The 19,604-nt window shown below is 39.8% G+C and overlaps 1 protein-coding gene across 2 annotated transcripts in view; it reads left to right on the top strand.

Annotated features, from left to right (window-relative positions):
• Positions 1–19,604, top strand: part of KIF6 (kinesin family member 6) — a 421,191-nt gene that overhangs the window by 111,796 nt on the left and 289,791 nt on the right. For both annotated transcript variants that reach the window (XM_088831062.1, XM_055406438.2), the window contains exon 6: positions 18,612–18,741. In XM_088831062.1, coding sequence (XP_088687188.1) covers positions 18,612–18,741 — 130 coding nt within the window. The remainder of the gene's footprint in view (positions 1–18,611; positions 18,742–19,604) is intronic.

The following is a 19,604-nucleotide window of genomic DNA, read 5'->3' as shown; positions in this document are numbered from 1 at the left end:
GACTGTGTTCCTGGGAAAATGGAACATTGCCAATGACCACTGCAGAGGAACAGAGAGACTGTCTAGCCTGAAAAGTGAGGAAGCCTGTCCTGCTATAGTAATAACAAGGGGGAAGCTGCTTTTCCCTACTCCGAATGGCCAATTGGAAGAGATTGTTCTCAATATCAGAAATGTCTTAGATAGAAGGTTACCTTAGTCATCTTGGCTACCATAACAAAATACCATAGCCTGGGAGGCTTAAACAATAGACACTCATCTATCACTGTTCTGGAGTCTACAGTTCAACATATGTATTTCAGGGGTGGGGGCACAAGCGTTCAGTTCATAAGAGAGGTGCTTTCACCATCAATTGCTTCATATGTGATGAGTAGGACTATGGGAGAAATGGCTGCAGTATTTTCACTCATACATTATGAATGTAGATTTTGGGGGGATTTAGTCACATGAAATTAATTATTGACATGTAAAACGTTGTCACCACAGTCTATTCCATTTTCCTTATAATTTGTATATAAACAAATGCATGTAATTTCTTTTCCTGAGATTAAGAGGTAAAATGCCCTTTTAAAATTATGTGTTGGTAGGGATTTGTGTTTTTTTTTTTTTAATTTACTGACCAGGTACTCTTCATAATTGTTGTCTGATTGATTGATTTATTGTGATACTACATTATGTTTTTTGAAATCTCTTCTGAATTTTGAGCATATAAAGTAAAACCATACATTACCTAAAAGAATGTTGAATAATTTAGGCTTGCTGGGTCACTTTATTCTGTCCTGCAGATGAATACATAGGTTTGGAAACACCTCTAAGTCTTACAGCTCTACTAGTAGAGAAATAAAGTATTACAGCCTTTTGAGGGTGTCAATATCATATGTACGAAGCATTCACTACATTGCAAGAATTTCAGTGAGCTCTTTTCAGGCATTATAAAGAATTTAAACTGTATTCTTATCTTCCCTAACCATTTAGTTGGAAAATGTAACATGCCCATGAAACACTTCAGGAGATGTCTGTACAACACAACTCCTCAACTATACAACTATTATAATAATGTCTGTAAATGCAAAAAAAAAAAAAAAGGCATCGTTTGAAGCTGTAATAGTTTTATGAATGGAGCCCATATCAGCCAATAATTTTCTGTTGCAGCTCACTTCAGTTCCCCTCACACCAGTGTCTTTGCCCCCATGACCCTCACTGATGTCCTAATTTTGTTGGCATGTGCCAAGTCTAGAGTTCTGACCAAACCACAAACTGACAAGTGCTGCCAAGGCAGGAGAAGTGCTGAGCCCTCCTAGAGAGAGTGCATGTGGGGAAGAGCTTTAGAATGAAATCTCGGTGAGTGAAGGGAAGAGGCTCCAACAGGTGGCTAGAGTGATCATCTGGACCAGGTGACTAGGGTCACAGGTAGCATATTATCTCCCTGCTCTGAAACTTCCATAGCAGTAACAACCTGGGTGTGCGTAGCAGTTTATCCAGTTACACTGGACCTTGTGTTTTCAGATCAAGTTCTAGGGTAATTGAAGATGTTTCACAAAGTCAAAGCTAGTGATTACGAACCAGAGGTCAGACAGAGGCTCTTCAGGCTGGCTGACTACCTATTATCTTTCGGTACTTACCTAACTGAATCTAAGAAGCAAGCCCCAAGAATCTCCCAGGTAGAAGGAATAATGGCAACCATTGATCTGTTTTGTGATAACAAAAATAAAAGGTGAAATAACTCAGGAAACAGTCAAAGATTTGTGAAGATAATAGTATAGTGTGGAGTGAGAAATAAAAGAAGATGAAGGTAAATGAAACTATTATGAATGAGAAGTGTGACCACTTTCAAGAGGTCAGTTCTTCCCATATTGATGTAGAAGTTCAAAGAAATTCCAAGAAAAACATGAGAGATTTTTAAAAGATGATATTATTTTGGAGTTTTCTGAAAAGATAAACAACGAAGAACAAAGGAATGTTTGAGAAATAGAGAAATGAAGGAAAACTGGTGACACCATATACTGAAATGAGGTCAGTCCAGTTCAGTTCAGTTGCTCAGTCATGTCCGACTCTTTGCAACCCCATGAACCACAGCACGCCAAGCTTCCCTGTCCATCACCAACTCGCGGAGTCCACCCAAACCCATGTCAGTTGAGTCGGTGATGCGGTCCAACCATCTCATCCTCTGTCGTCCCCTTCTCCTCCTGCCCTCAATCTTTCCCAGCGTCAGGGTCTTTTCAAATGAGTCAGCTCTTCACATGAGGTGGCCAAAGTATTGGAGTTTCAGCTTTAGCATCAGTCCTTCCAATGAACACCCAGGACTGATCTCCTTTAGGATGGACTGGTTGGATCTCCTTGTAGTCCAGGGGACTCTCAAGAGTCTTCTCCAGAACCACAGTTCAAAAGCATCAATTCTTCGGCCATCAGCTTTCTTCACAGTCCAACTCTCACATCCATACATGACCACTGGAAAAACCATAACCTTGACTAGACGGACCTTTGTGGACAAAGTAATGTCTCTGCTTTTCAATATGCTGTCTACATTGGTCATAACTTTCCCTCCAAGGGGTAAGCATCTTTTAATTTCATGGCTTCTATCATCATCTGCAGTGATTTTGGAGCCCAGAAAAATAAAGTCAGCCACTGTTTCCACAGTTTCCCCATCTATTTGCCATGAAGTGATAGGACCGGATGCCATGATCTTAGTTTTCAGAATGTTGAGCTTTAAGCCAACCTTTTCACTCTCCTCTTTCACCTTCATCAAGAGGCTCTTTAGTTCTTCTTCACTTTCTGCCCTAAGGGTGGTGTCATCTGCATATCTGAGGTTATTGAGATTTCTCCCAGCAATCTTGATTCCAACTTGTGCTTCCTCCAGCCCAGCGTTTCTCATGATGTACTCTGCATATAAGTTAAATAAGCAGGGTGACAATATACAGCCTTGATGTACTCCTTTTCCTATTTGGAATCAGTCTGTTGTTCCGAGTCCAGTTCTAACTGTTGCTTCCTGACCTGCATACAGGTTTCTCAAGACGCAGGTCTGGTGGTCTGATATTCCCATCTCTTTCAGAATTTTCCACAGTTTATTGTGATCCACACAGTCAAAGGCTTTGGCATAGTCAATGAAGCAGAAATAGATGTTTTTCTGGAACTCTCTTGCTTTTTCCATGATCCAGCGGACGTTGGCAATTTGATCTCTGGTGCCTCTGCCTTTTCTAAAACCTGCTTGAACATCTGGAGGTTCATGGTTCACATATTGCTGAAGCCTGGCTTGGAGAATTTTGAACATGACTTTACTAGCATGTGAGATGAGTGCAATTGTGCAGTAGTTTGAGCATTCTTTTGCATTGCCTTTCTTTGGGACTGGAATGAAAACTGACCTTTTCCAGTCCTGTGGCCACTGCTGAGTTTTACAAATTTGCTGGCATATTGAGTGCAGCACTTTCACAGCATCCTCTTTCAAGATCTGAAATAGCTCAACTGGAATTCCATCACCTCCACTAGCTTTGTTCGTAGTGATGCTTTCTAAGGCCCATTTGACTTCACATTCCAGGATGTCTGGCTCTAGGTCAGTGATCACACCATTGTGATTATCTGGATTGTGAAGATCTTTTTGTACAGTTCTTCCGTGTATTCTTGCCACCTCTTCTTAATATCTTCTGCTTCTGTTAGGTCCATACCATTTCTGTCCTTTATTGAGCCCATCTTTGCATGAAATGTTCCCTTGGTATCTCTAATTTTCTTGAAGAGATCTCTAGTCTTTCCCATTCTGTTGTTTTCCTCTATTTCTTTGCATTGATCGCTGAGGAAGGCTTTCTTATCTCTCCTTGCTATTCTTTGGAACTCTGCATTCAAATGGGTATATCTTTCCTTTTCTCCTTTGCTTTTCACTTCCTTTCTTTTCACAGCTATTTGTCAGGCCTCCTCAGACAGCCATTTCGCTTTTTTTGCATTTATTTTTCTTGGGGATGGTCTTGATTCCTGTCTCCTGTACAGTGTCACGAACCTCCGTCCAGAGTTCATCAGGTAGTCTGTCTATCAGATCTAGTCCCTTAAATCTATTTCTCACTTCCATAGTCATAAAGGATTTGATTTAGATCATACCTGAATAATCTAGTGGTTTTCTCCACTTTCTTCAATTTAAGCCTGAATTTGGCAATAAGGAGTTCATGATCTGAGCCACAGTTAGCTCTTGGTCTTGTTTTTGCTGACTGTATAGAGCTTCTCCGTCTTTGGCTGCAAAGAATATAATCAGAATATAATCTGATTTCGGTGTTGACCATCTGGTGATATCTATGTGTAGAGTCTTCTCTTATGTTGTTGAAAGAGGGTGTTTGCTATGACCAGTGCGTTCTCTTGGCAGAACTCTGTTAGCCTTTGCCCTGCTTCATTCTGTACTCCAAGGCCAAATTTGCCTGTTACTCCAGGTGTTTCTTGACTTCCTACTTTTGCATTCCAGTCCCCTATAATGAAAAGGACATCTTTTTTGGGTGTTAGTTCTAGAAGGTCTTGTAGGTCTTTATAGAACTGTTCAGCTTCTTCAGCGTTACTGGTTGAGGCATAGACTTGAATTACTGTGATATTGAATGGTTTGCCTTGGAAACGAACAGAGATCATTCTGTCGCTTTTGAGATTGCATCCAAGTACTTCATTTCGGACTCTTTTGTTGACTCTGATGACTGCTCCATTTCTTCTAAGGGATTCCTGCCCCAATGAGGTAAAAACCCTAATAATGAAATCATGTTATACTGTGTGAAAATTATACAGATGAAGAACAGATAAACCAGAATCAGATCCTATACTGTGTTACTATTTAATGTGGACAGAGGGAAGAGTTATTCTCAGTGATAGTGGACATTTCTGTTAGTGAATCAACTAATAACTGCGGGTAACAGCAGTCCAATTTACTGTGGCTTAACCAAACAGTTCCTTCCTTCCCTGTCAACTGCTGGAGCACAGGAAGGGTTCTGTAGATTGCAGCCAGGGCTGCGTCAGAAGCTTCAGGAGGACTTAGGGGCTTCCTTGTGTCTTTCTGCTGAGCCATCTCAGCAGGTGACTTCAGTCTGAAAAATGCCTGAGTTACCTTCCACACCACACCCACATTCCATGAAGAGAAAAGGAAAAAAAAAAAAATCATTGGTTGAGGCTGCTCCTTTAACAGTCTTCCCAGAAGCTCTACCCACTGATTTTTACTTACTTATCACTGACCAGAATCATGTCACATGGTCAGCTGTGGTATCAAGGGAATCAGGGAAAACTAGTATTTTAAAATAATTCCCTGAACAAAATCACTGCCTAATAGGGTGAAAGGGACATCAGACCCCATACAGGCAGCCTGCACTGTGAGCCACACTTAGTTATCTAGGGGAAGAATTCAACCATGGAGACCCCCCATTCCTTTCCTTGCACTTGTATCCAAAAACAGTCAAAGAAAAATAGCATCATTAATATTAAGCAGTATAACAACATGTATACATTTATAACTTTACCACAAGTCTGCGAAACATTCATAAGAAAATTGAGGAATGATATCAATATATTTATCATTGTTGTCAGCTTAAGGAAATGCACAATGTGAGGGTTGTGAGTTAAGTTTTATTTGGGGCAAAATGAGGGCGGCAGCCTGGGAGACAGAACCTCAGATAGCCCTGAGAATCTGCTCCAAAGTGGCGGGGGTGGGAAGGATGGTGGTGAAAGATCAGTATATGAGTGATTTTGGTGAAGGGGGAATACATATAATCAAGCACATATTTTTCCCAGAAGTTTTCTCCTAGACTTGTGATGCTTTTGCTAGTCACGAGGAACACTCGTCACCATGAAGGGTTTTGGTGCTTTCCTAGATATGAGGAGATACAAAAATTGGGATCATAAAATCAGCTCCTGAAAATATCTATCTGAAGACCTGTCCTGCCATTTTCCCCGTCATTTCTGCTCTCCACCCTGAACTCTTTTCGGGGGGTGTTGAAGGTCAGTAGCTACAGCAGCTCATGATTTAATCATTGTAGAAGTAGATGGCAAGAGCCCATGGCAAGTGTCAATTTGTAGTTGACACTGTCCTTGTGATGGGACTCTTAAAATTCTTTCTACTTTTAAAATTTTCAAACTATTTTACAAGAAGCATGTATTACTTTTATACTTGGAAAAATAATAAAGTTAATATTAAAATGAAAGTAATAAAAGTAAATAAACTCAGAACTTGTAAAATGCCATAGAGTAAATTTAGAGGTGTATAAAGCTATTTACTTGGCAGAGGAAATGCTATGTTTTTCCAAAATTACAAACCCATTGCCTCTAGTTCTATTTATTTCTGTAATTTCCCCAAATGTGGAAAACTTGAGCCATAATTTGTGATACTGAAACTATAAATTCTGAACTAGAAAGCAAGTATTAGTGAAAATGGGAGGAAAATGATTTTCCTGGAAAAAAATAATCCTAGCACTGAAGAAGATAAATTTTAGTATATGGCTTTATAATTACCTTATGTATTTAAGCCAAACAAGACATTTCATTCAATGATGAATTATTTGTGAGCCTGGAGCATTAATTAAAGGAACGTGGCAGCTGAATGTAGTTGGAAATTAGCAAAGGGTATTAGTGTTAGAGGGAAGGTAACAAGTTTTTTTTGTTAAATATTTCTGGAAAATCATGCAAATGGTGGTTGCTGTAGGCAATAGATGAGTCTGTTGTAAGTCATGCTTACCTGTGTTACATTTGGGAGGCATTCTGTCTGTCAGTTGTTACGATGTGATATTGGGAGAAGTTTGGTTATTTAGTTCAGTCGCTCAGTTGTGTCCTACTCTTTGCGACCCCATGAATCACAGCACGCCAGGCCTCCCTGTCCATCACCAACTCCCGGAGTTCACTCAAACTCATGTCCATCGAGTTGGTGATGCCATCCATCCATCTCATCCTCTGTCGTCCCCTTCTCCTCCTGCCCCCAATCCCTCCCAGCATCAGAGTCTTTTCCAGTGAGTCAACTCTTCACATGAGGTGGCCAAAGTATTGGAGCTTCAGCTTCAACATCAGTCCTTCCAATGAACACCCAGGACTGATCTCTCTTAGAATGGACTGGTTGGATCTCCTTGCAGTATAAGGGACTCTCAAGAGTCTTCTCCAACACCACAGTTCATCTAAGATAATTTAGAAAGATGATCCGATTAAGTTATTAGCAATCTAAATTGTTATCATATTTGGATACAATTTTGAGAAAAAAGAATGTTTCATATACATGCTAAATCTTAGTGAAATAATTAAATGACAATAGCCAATAAATTAATAAATATAACCACTGGTGAGAAAGGTGTTGGTTCTCCTACACAATAATTGTACCTAATCTGGTTCTGGTTTTGCCCACCATGGATAAGTCTCACTTTGGTTTTGCATCTCCATAGCAGTAGCCAGCAGGTCTGTTTCTTGAGTTGTTTTGATGATACTTGTTTTCATAGCATACGGGAGCCTAAGCAGAGCACGAAGCAGAAGCTTCTTGAGAGTTGTTGCCAGACTGACACCAGGCATTCTTGAGTTACGTGGGATACATTACAGTAAGTCCCCTGCATTCAAGCTTTCACGCTGTGAACTTTTAACGGCGCTAACATTCATTTGCACGTCCAGTCACGTAAGTTCACATGTGTGGCATGCATTGCCATGTGTGTGCGTCATCTACAGGCAGTTGTGCTCTTGTGTACAGGACTGTATAGAGTGGGCTTCCCAGGTGGTAAAGAATCTCCCTGCCAATGCAGATTCGAACGTAGGTCTGATTCCTGGGTTGGGAAGATCCCCTGGAAAAGCAAATGGCAACCTGTTCCTGGAGTACTGTTGCCTAGAAAATCCCATGGACAGAGGAGCTCTGGCAGGTACAATACATGGGGTCGAAAGAGTCGGACAGAACTGAGCAACTGAGCACACACACCACAGGCATGCAGTACAGTGGTTTAGTATCTTTATTTCAGACCCAAGATGTTCAGAAACAGGTGTAAAAGCAGTGGTGATGCGGCTGGTTCCACTAAGAGGTGCCAAGCGATAACAATGGAAATGATCAAGTAAATAACTGAGAGAGCAGAGTGCGGTGAAATGATGGTAGACGTTGCTTGTTCTTGTAACATGAATTATTCAACAATTGGCATGATTACAAAGAACACAGACAAGATCATGGACCATGTGAAGTCTTCTATGCCAATAATGTTGACAATAATATCAAAAAAGCATGGAAAAGTTATAGAGAAGATGGGAAAAGTTATAGAGAAGATGGGAAAACTTCTCAGTGTGTAGATGTAGGATCAGCACCAGCTTTGAATCGCCCTCAGCTTAATGCTGATTCAAGAGGAAGCTAAAAGCCTTTATGAAAACACAAAGGAGAAACTTTTGGGAGGGCTCCAAAATCACTGCAGATGGTGACTGCAGCCATGAAATTAAAAGACGCTTGCTCCTTGGAAGAAAAGCTATGGCAAACCTAGACAGCATATTAAAAAGCAGAGACATTACTTTGCCAACAAAGGTCCATCTAGTCAAAGCTATGATTTTTCCAGTAGTCATATATGGATGTGAATGTTGTACCATAAAGAAAGCTGAGCACCGAAGAATTGTTGCTTTCGAACTGTGGTGTTGGAGAAGACTCTTGAGAGTCCCTTGGACTGCAGGGAGATCCAACCAGTCCATTCTAAAGGAAATCAGTCCTGAATATTGATTGAACAGACTGATGCTGAAGCTGAAACTCTAATACTTTGGCCACCTGATGTGAAGAACTGACTTATATGAAAATACCCTGATGCTGGGAAAGATCGAAGGCAGGAGGAGAAGGGGACGACAAAGGATGAGATGGTTGGATGGCATCACTGACTCTATGGACATGAGTTTGAGCAAGCTCTAGGAGTTGATGATGGACAGGGAAGCCTGGCGTGTTGCAGTCCATGAGAACACAAAGAGTTAGACGTGACTGAGCCACTGAACTGAACTGAAGAAGGAATATGGCAAAGAATCAGAGGGTGCATCTTTTAAAGCCAGCCATGGCTGATTTCATCCATTCAAGGTGATAGTCAACCTTTTTAATATCAAAGCAAGTGGCGAGATGGTGAGCACATATGCAGTAGCTACCTGGGAATTTCCTGAAATGCTTTGAGAAATTTTTGATGAAGGTGTGTATTTACCGGAGCAGGTTTTTAATGTAGGTGAGACAGGACTGTATTGGAAGAGGATGCCAGACTGAAGTTAACAGCAGTAAGGAAAACTTGATGCCAGGCTGTAAAGCAGCAAAGGATAGACTAGCTCTGTTGTTTGGTGGCAATGCTTCCAGCAATGTGAAACTGAAGCCACTCTTAGTTTACTGTTCAGAAAACACAAGAGCCCTAAAAACATAGTTGCACAACTCTCTTCCTGTGAACTCCAAAGCCTGGGTTAAACAGGCCATTTTCCAGGACTGGTTTTTCCACCACTTTATCCTGGAGGTAGAGAAATATTGCCTTCAGTTTGCTCACAGTTTTCATGGATTTGAGAAGATGGATGAGAAGTCCAAAGAGGTCTTCAGGGACTTAGTGACCCTCAGCAAGAAGCTGGAGCTAGATCTGCAAGAGGACAACTTCATTGAATTCCTTGCTGTGCAACATGAGGAGCTTACTAATGAAGACCTGATGGTATTGGAGACCCAGAGAAAGGACCAAGAGAGACAAGAGGAAGAAGTAGCTGAAGAGCAGAAGAGATTAACGATGCAGGAAATGCAAGGCGGTTTTCTTTATTTGAGAGGCGCTGTTGGTTTCTGAGGCACAAGACCTGAACGTAGGATGGTGCACGCACTCTGCAGCAGCCGTTCAGAATGCAGTCTAGCGCTACCATGTCATCTGTGACAAGAAAAAACACAGCTACTACTGGCGGGCTACAGTCCGTAGGGTCGCAAAGAGTCGGACACGACTGAAGCGATTTAGCATGCACACACCCAGCCATCACTGGATTGTTTTTTCAAGAGAGGAGAGAGAGTTGAACCCAGCGAGGAACCAGAGCCTGCACCGTCAGCCTCAGCCATGAGTGACATGGCAGCTTGCCCTGCATCTCCTGTTGCTGACTGTCCTTCAGCGCCACCATCTTCCACCTCCTCTGCCTCCTCCAGCCGGTAACTCGTCTTGCCTGTTCACTCGACGCCAGCCCCTGGATGCCAGCTCTTGCGCTATATGTACTGTATTGTAAGATTTGAAATGTTCTCTTCATTTTTTGTTTTTGTTTTTTAGGTATTATTTGTGTAAAGAGTATTATGAACCTTATAAACCTATTGCCCAGTACTATAGAGCTGACTGTGTGAGTTATGTACCTCAACTAACTTTTTTGGACTTACAGACATACTCTTAGAACAGAATTTGTTCATGTGTAGGGGACTGACGTACATTAAATGACTCATTTCAGTTTTGTTCCTCTTCAGACAGGGGATAAAACATATACAGGTTGCTGGCACCTCTGCAATGTCAGACTTGTGGTAGTACAGTTAGCTTAGGCAGTTGATTAAGTTCTTTGGGAAATCAAAAAACCAGAGTTCAGGTCTGATAATATTATCACTAGAAATAATAATGATAGTATTAAGGAAAAGATGTTTACCAACTGAAAAGAAAGAAGATAATGTGGATATCAAGACAAGAATTCATCACAACAGTAACTCAGGATATTTTGCAGCTTTGGGGATTAAGAGGTACAAACTATTATGTACAAAAAAAAAGCTACAGGATATATTGTACAGCATAGGGAATATAGCCAATTTTGTATGATAACTTTAAATGGAGTAAAACTATAAAAATAATGAATCACCTTGTTGTATACCTGAGACTAGTATACTACTGTAAATCAACTATACTTCAGTTTAAAAAAAATAATGTTTTGCAGCTTTCAGTTTGGACCTTTTTTTTTTTTCTTGATAAAGCATTTAGTTTTAAGTTCACAACAAAACTGAGAGGAAGGTACAGAGATTTCCCTTATATCTCCTCCTCACACACATGCATGGCCTGTCCCATTACCAGCATCACTCACCGAAATGATATGCTTGTTACCAAGAATGGATATACACTGAAACATCAGAATAACCCAGAGTCCATAATCTGTCATAGGGTTCACTCTTGGTGTTGAACATTCCACAAGTTTGGACACATTTATAATGACATGCACCCATCATGATAACACACAGTGTTTTCACTGGCTTTGAACCCTCTGCACTCTGCCTAGTCAGCACTATCCCATACCTCCACCCCTGACAACCACTGATCTGTTTATTATCTCCATAGGTTTGCCTTTCCCAAAATGTCACATAGTTGGAATCATACAGTATATAGCTCTTTCAGACTCGTTTCTTTCACTTAGTAATATGCATTTAAGGGTCCTTCGTGTTTTTCCATGGCTTGATAGTTCATTTCTTTTTAGCACTCAATAGTATTCCATTGTTTGTTTGTACCAAAGTTTATCCATTAGGTGAAGGGCATCTTGGTTGCTTCTAAGTTTGGGGTTGATAGGAATAGTTTAGTTTTTTGAGAAACTACCAGAATGGCTGCACCATTTTTGCATTTCCACCAACAATAGATGAGAATTCTTGTTGCTTTACATCCCAGCGTTTGATGCTGTTAGTGTTCCGGGCTTTGGCCATTTTAAATAGGTGTGTACTGGTATCTCATTACTTTTCACATTTCCATTATCCTGATGACATGTGATGTGGAACATCTTTTCATATGCTTATTTGCCATCTGTATATCTTCTTTGGGGAGGTGTCTGTTAAGGTTTTTGGCCCATTTTTAAATTGGGTTCTTTGTTTTCTTATTGTTGAGCTTTAAGTGTTCTTTGTATAGTTTGGATACCAGTCCTTTACCAGATGTGTCTTTTGCAAATGTTTTCTTCCAGTCTGTGGCTTATTTTCTACATCTTCAGACATTGTCTTTTGCAGAACATAAGTTTTTAATTTTAATGATGATCAGTTATTTCCTTCAAGGATCATGTCTTTAGTGTTGTATCCAAAAAGATGTCACCGTACCCAAGGCCATCTGGTTTTTCTTCTGTGTTACCTTCTAGGAGTTTTATAGTTTTGCATTTTACATTTAGGTCTGTGATTCATTTTAAGTTAATTTTTATGAGTGGTATAAAGTCTGTGTCTGGATTCATTTCTTTGGATGTGGAGGTCCAGTTATTCTAGAACCACTTTTTGAAGAGATTGTTTTTGCACCATTATTGCCTTGATATCTTTGTGAAAGATCAGCTGACTGTCATTACATGAGTCTGTTTCTAAATTCTGTGTTCCATTTCACTGATCAATTTATATATGGTTTCATTAATACTACACTATCTTGATTACTATAGCTTTATAGGAAGTCTTGAAGTTGAGTAGTGTTGGTCCTCCAACTTTGTTCTTCTCGTTAAATTTTGTTTTTGCTATTCTGGGTCTTTTGCCTCTCCATATAAACATCAGGATCATTTTGTTAATATCCACAAAATAATGTGCTGGGATTATTGGGGTTTCATTGCATATGTATATCAAGTTGGAAAGAAGTGATATCTGGACGAGACTGTCTTCCTATCCATGAACATGGAAAACCTTGCCATTTATTTAGTTCTTTGATTTCTTTCATCAGAATCTTGTAATTTTTCTTCTATAAATGGTGGGCATGTTTTATTAGATTTATATCTAGATATTTCATTTTTTAAGTGCTGAGGTAAATGGCTTTGTGTTTTTAATTTCAAATTCCACTTGTTAATTGCTGTTATATAGGAAAACAATTGATTTTTGTATATTAACTTTGTATCCTGCAGTGTTGTTATAATCACTTAATAGTTTCAGGAGGTTTTTTTATCATTTCTTTAAGGTTTTCTGCATATATCATCTGAGAGCAAAGACATCTTTATGTTTTTCCCCCCAATCTGTATAGCTTTTATTTTCTTTTCTTAAATTATTGCATTAACAAGGACTTCCAGTATAATGTTGAAAAGGAATGATGAGAGGGGTTAGCCTAACCTTGTACCTGATATTACTAGGAAAGCTTTGTTTCTCACCATTAACTATGATGTTAGCTGTAGGGTTTTTTTAGATTATCTTTATCAAGTTGAGAAGGATCCTCTCGATTCCTGGTTTACTGAGAGTTTTTATCATGAATGGGTGTTGAATTTTGTCAAATGTTTGTTCAGCATCTATTACTATGATTATGTGTGATTTTCTTTTTCAGTTCGTTGATATGGTGGATGGTATTGACCAATATTTAAATGTTGAACCAACCTTATATACCTGAGATAATCCCACTTAGTATATAATCAGTGTATAATTTTTTATACATTGTTGGATTTGATTAGCTAATACTTTATTGAGGATTCTAGAGTTTTCTTTTCTCATTATGTCTTTGTCTGGTTTTGGTATAAGTATAATGCTGGCCTCATAGTATGAGTTAGGAAGTATTTCCTCTGCTTCTCTCTTTTGAGCGAAATTGTAGATAGTTGGTCTAATGTCTTCCTTAAATATTTGGTTGAGAACCTGGTGTCTTTGTAGGCTAAAATAAATAACTCAACCTAAAGTATCATGTGATTGGCTATATTTTCCTTATCAGTAAGAAAGTATAATATTAGATAAAACAAGAAAGAAAAGATATCTTTTTCAAGATATTAGGTAGAGTTTTCAAAATATCTCAATAGTGGTTAAATAGAAAGAGTATCCTTTTAGCCCAATCTATCTAGATTAAGACCAACAGAAAAATGTATTGCACATTTGTAAAAGTTTCTTAAGTGATATGTTTTAATTATTTATATTTTATAACAGAAGAAATATTTGAGACTTTTAATCAACCTGAAGAAAGTCTACTTTTGAAATTGTTTAAATGCGGGAAGGAGGGCTTCTCTTACATACTTCTCCTAAAAATTTATATCCTCCCTTCCCCCAAATCTTTCCTGTAGAGAGCTTCTGAAAATGGGTTGGGTGGGGTGAGAAGGAAGGAAGTTGAAAAACACTAAACTATAGTATTTTCTCTTTACTGAAATTAATAGCAGGGCTTTGTTTACAACATGTGAGGTATTTTCAGTTATTTAGAAGAGCCTCATGGATACCCTCCCATTTTTATGAGGCCCACCTGCTCTGGATATTGATACTGTTCAAAGTCAAGGTGACTAGATAGCGGTACCTCTTGTCTGTATGGCACCTTCATGTGATTCTTAAAAGACACCCCTGCCATCTGTTGGAAAATTGTTGTAATATCCTCGTTTTTGTTAGAAGACAGTTAACTGCCCCTGACCAGCATATGTCATCATAAATCTGCAGGCACAAGATGTGGATTGCAACATCTTGAACATGGTGCCATTGTATAGTGAGTGACCTGTACCAATATGTGGGGCCCCTGCAAGTAAAAAAAAAAATAGAAATCACCATAGCAATATTTGTCTATCATATGAAAGTGAGAAACCAGATCCTTTGTAATAACTCCTGGAAAGCCCCTGTTCAGCGAGTTGGTGGTACCGGAATGTCGTGGAGGTGGGTTGGAGAGTGGGGAGGGTTCTCCCATTGATGGCTTCCATTATTGGGAACACGAGCTTGGCCATTGCTCCTTATATGTCTTCCAGTCAGTTAGAAAGCCTAAAAATTCCAACTACTTAGCCAAATGGAAAAGATTCTCTGTTTACAGAGAAAACACAAAGCTTGCTTCTTCCCCATCATTAAGCAGGCTGAGTGTACTTAGCAGAACTTTTCCACTTAGGGGTCCAAGTTAAGGCTATCAGTGACTTGCTCAAAATCTAAACATTTTAGAAACATTTTGTAGAGAAAACTATTCACAGGCCCTTTCAAAGAGAATCAAATAAATAGTTTGGGGGGTTTCCATCTTGGAATTAAGATGTTTATTTAAGAAACTCCAATAAAGCCCTCTTTCAAGCTATGAAAATTATAGCCAGAACGGAGTAGTGGACTAAGGATTCAGGAAATAGCTATTGATTTGTGAGAGAGCTGGGGAGTTGGGGGTGGGGGGCAGGGAAGGAAGCAACTTAATAAGAAACTTTTGCTAATGGTTCTTATTTCCTCTGACTTTGAAAAGTTCTCCACCAACAGCAGAGTTTAAAACATCCTCACCCACAGATTAACCAATTTAGGTAAGAGGAAGTACCCCCAGCTCAGGCCATGCTTCTCTGAGCAAAGTGTAAGAGTGGGTGGGGCTGACACGTGGGTTGTGAGGTTGAGTGCAAAAGGAATTTTCAATGAGAGCAGGCAGGGCAATAAGGGAAAGCCCAAAGCCTCATGCCCAAGGGATTGGGCAGAAACCAGGAAAGAGTCTGAGGAGAAGAACTGGCAAGGGAGACCCTGATTGGAGAAAGTTGCACCACAGAAGATTCCAGAAAGATGCCAGAGGCAGCGCCTTCTTATTAAAGGGTGCCCACAGATGAGCCCGGAGCAGGGAGAGAACCCTGAGAGAAGCCACACTAAACTGGACACCAACCTGTTTTTTTATTTATTTTTCAAAACCTCAGTGGGCAAAAATAAGCAAATAGTGAGGGAAATAGAACCAGAAAAGAATGGCTTCTCACCCTTTTGGGTAAGCTCAAGTGAAGAATCAGAAAAGAGTCAGACAAACACATGGTGATGAGTTACAAAAGATGGCTGAGATGTCTATGCAGAAAAACTGAAGCCCATGCAAATTGTGATCAAAGTGACACAGCTGGACAAGCACCTGGAAGTAAATGTAGAAGCGTCATACTTCTGCAGTGCACTGCAGATCAGAGGCTCTGAGTGATTTAGCCAAATGCTGCTAATGACATTCCATACTTCCTGTGTTATGCTTCTAACTATTCTTTGTAAATGTAACCTAAATCAGTGAGCCATTCAGGTTATCTAAAAGGTTGAACACTTTTAGAATTCTGTACATGCTGGTTTTCTGCATTTTTTAAAAAATTTCAGTGAGATAATGGTGAGGAGATTATGTATGATATCACATTTATATTTTTTGACTCAGTCATGATGTAACCCTTGGATGTCCAGGAAGATCCATAATCCCCAGTTCAGCATTAGTCATTGCTGTGGTTAATGGATGGTTTAGTTTACCCATCAGCGGCATGGTCAGGGAGGTAGAAAAAGGAAACTTCCTGTGGAAGGACAAGCTTTTTAAAATTCACAGGGACCTTGCCTGTTAGTAGATATATGACCCAAAGTGACTTCAACCAGTAAGATGAGTAACTCTCCTCTTTGGGCTTAGGTGGAGCTGGGTGGAAAGTAACTATAAAGAAACCAGAAACCTTCCCATACGTCCACTTTGTATGGTCATTAAAGATGAAGTCAGTAACTCTCAATCTTGGCTGCACAAAAGAATCACCTGGAGCCTTTACAGACTCTGGTACCCAGTCCACACCCCAGAATATTCAAATCAAAATCTTTTAAGAGGACATCTGGTGCTGATGTGTTATTTCATTTATGTTCTGAAAACTGGTCCTGTATGTAGCCAGAGTGAGAATGATTGAATTAAAGGAGACTTTCAGTGCCCAGAGAGTATGAGCATCCTCCTCTTTGAATCATTTTCTGCTCCCTCATCTCCCCCAATTCTGATCTTGCACAGGATGGTTTTGTATCTGACTTGGTCTTACAGCATATATTGCAGGTGACTTTGCCTCAGAGTTGAAGAATTTGTTTTCTTCTTCATGTTGAAAAAGACAGAACTCTCTTCTTTTCGCACCTCTGATGTACTGTCTCATCACTCATTTCATGCTTTTATCTTCCTTCCTATATTACTTAACTTCTTTCACCTTTAAGGTGTAGAATCTGTAGATTTAGGAAGAATTCTGACTTTTGTATCCCTAGGGATTGTATTTACCAAACCTTCTCAAGCATTTCAGAAGAATCACAATGGAAATAAAGCTTAAGGAATAAAGAGGGTTCCTAAAAATAGAGCACAATTCATCTATTTCAATTTAAAAATGCCTTCATATTTTCCAAGCATTTTTTTAACTCTTAAGAATTTTTAATAAGCTGACTTATGAGCCTTGTTGAAAAATAAATAAAATACACTTGTTTCCATTAAGGGAAGAGATCTTTTTCCATCTCATTGGTATTATTGAAGGAGACAAAAAGAAGTCCAAAACTTGGCAATGAGCTGCGTTATTAGTGACATATTGGTCACAGATGGGCTGGAAAAACTACACTTTCTTCCTGCAATTAGTATTTTAAGTGCCCACAAATTACATATGAAAATCCAGATAGTCCCCTTACAAAAGGGAAGGCTGAAACATTACGGTCTTTGCAAAATCTTCACTTTTAAAGTTTCCTGAGTGTGTTTTTGTCAGTAGGCAAGTGGCACACGTCCACTTGCCAGCTGTACTTTGAAGGGAGGCATAGTGATGGATGGCCCAACGCTGCCCCACTGCCGTCAGCTCTGCTGTGCAGATACCTCGAGAGACACTTGCAGCACTTGTGAGCTACACATTCCCTTTCCTCAGCAATTTTTAAAATGATCACGGAGGCAAAACTCAAGAGGTAGAAGGGCACTCTCTTTAGTAATTCTGCCGCTTGAATTTGTAGTCCTTTGAAAGAAGACTATTAGGAATTTAGCCAAATTGTGTTCCAGAGTTGCCGGAAGTCCTAATAGGACGCTGAGGAGAGTTTTGACAAGCCAACTCTTGAGACAGTGTGAAGATTCACATGGGAGGAAACAGTGTTGGCACCAAAATGTCTCTTGAGTTTAAATAAATGAATGTAATTCCAAACCTAAGGATTCAATGGAAGGAAAAGTGATGTTGTAAAAGAAGAAAGGTCAAAAAACATATCCGATGGACATAAAAATAATAATTATAAACTAGGATTTTATTAGAAGACTTCTTTTTTAACTCACCTTGATAAGAAAACCAGGGAATAACTCCTAGAGGGATGACAAATGCCTCAATTTTCATCGTGTTTAAATTGGTGAGCTAACCAGTTTGAAATGTCACATAGATAGAAGTGATATGAAATTGAACAAAAGGGAAAAATTGGAGAAAAATCAGTACCACCTAATGAAAGAAACTGAATTATGACATGGCAAAAAAAAAGGTATAGCCAAGTTTCCTTCTACTTGGTATAGCCAAGTAGAAGGTTATCCACTGGCATTTTAAATTCAATAAGAATAGGCATTTTCAGATGCTTTGGGGATCTGATGATTCCCAATAAAGCTGCCTTTAAATTAGGAGCTTGTAATGTACTTTTCCGGAGAAGGCAATGGCAACCCACTCCAGTATTCTTGCCTGGAAAATCCCATGGATGGAGGAGCCTGGTAGGCTGCAGTCCATGGGGTCACTAAGAGTCCGACACAACTGAGCGACTTCCCTTTCACTTTTCACTTTCATGCATTGGAGAAGGAAATGGCAACCCACTCCAGTGTTCTTGCCTGGAGAATCCCAGGATGGGGGAGTCTGGTGGGCTGCCGTCTCTGGGGTTGCACAGAGTCGGACACGACTGAAGCAACTTAGCAGCAGCAGCAGCAATGTACTTTTCAGCCCCAAAGCTATTTGGTAGTACTGTCAAGGGAATGTCAGTGTTGGATGCTAATCCAGTACTGTCTGGTGTCTTGTGTACTTTTTTATTTTATAAATTCAAGGCGTCATACATATGGCCTTTAAAAAAGAAACCTGTAAGAAAGACTCGAAGTCCTTTTCCTTCTCAAAGTGCCTTGCATTGTTGTTTCTTTTTTCCCTAGAAAAGTGACAGTCCTGGAGGACCCTGATCAGAATATCCACCTGAAAAACTTGTCTCTTCATCAGGCGACCACAGAGGAAGAAGCTCTGAATCTACTTTTCTTGGGCGACACCAACAGAATGATTGCAGAGGTAATAAGCTTTTCTCTGCAAGCCATGTTTGCACACTGTAAGATATAATGGAATCTGGGGGACAGCAACGACTTTAAAAGTAATCTCATATAAATCCCATGTTTTAAGAAAAGGAAACCTAGAACCAGAGAATTGAGAAGACTTTCTCAAGGTCTTCTAGCTAGTTAATGAGCAGGGACTAAAATCTCAGTTCAGTTCAGTCGCTCAGTCGTGTCCGACTCTTTGTGACCCCATGAATCACAGCACGCCAGGCCTCCCTGTCTATCACCAACTCCCGGAGTTCACTCAAACTCATGTCCATTGAGTCGGTGATGCCATCCAGCCATCTCATTCTCTGTCATCCCTGTCTCCTCCCACCCCCAATCCTTCCTAGCATCAGAGTCTTTTCCAGTGAGTCAACTCGTCTCATGAGGTGGCCAAAGGATTGGAGTTTCAGCTTTAGCATCAGTCCTTCCAATGAACATCCAGGATTGATCTCCTTTAGGATGGACTGGTTGGATCTCCTTGCAGTCCAAGGGACTCTCAAGAGTCTTCTCCAGCACCACAGTTCAAAAACATCAATTCTTCGGCGATCAGCTTTCTTCACAGTCCAACTCTCACATAATTTTGTATTTTTAAATTTTATACAAATTGCTTTGCAGCCAGCCCATGACAACTCATCAGAAGTCTTCATTAAAGGAATTTTTGAATAACTTTGAAACTTAAAATTACATAGCTTATTCTTCCTAACCTCCAGTCATCCATATACTAGCATTTACCTATCCATGGATTTTCATGGGTTTAGAGAATTAATGAATTCAGAATAACACCTGGAACATAGGAAGTGCTCTATGCATTTGCAGCTCTTGTTGGCAGATCCAGGA

Source organism: Moschus berezovskii, chromosome 23 (assembly GCF_049115385.1).
Source record: "Moschus berezovskii isolate FMDL1 chromosome 23, NW_MosBer_1.0, whole genome shotgun sequence".
Classification (NCBI taxonomy): Eukaryota; Metazoa; Chordata; class Mammalia; order Artiodactyla; family Moschidae; genus Moschus; species Moschus berezovskii.
The sequence above is the reverse complement of the archived record's forward strand: the minus strand, read 5'-3'. Positions and strand labels throughout refer to the sequence as shown.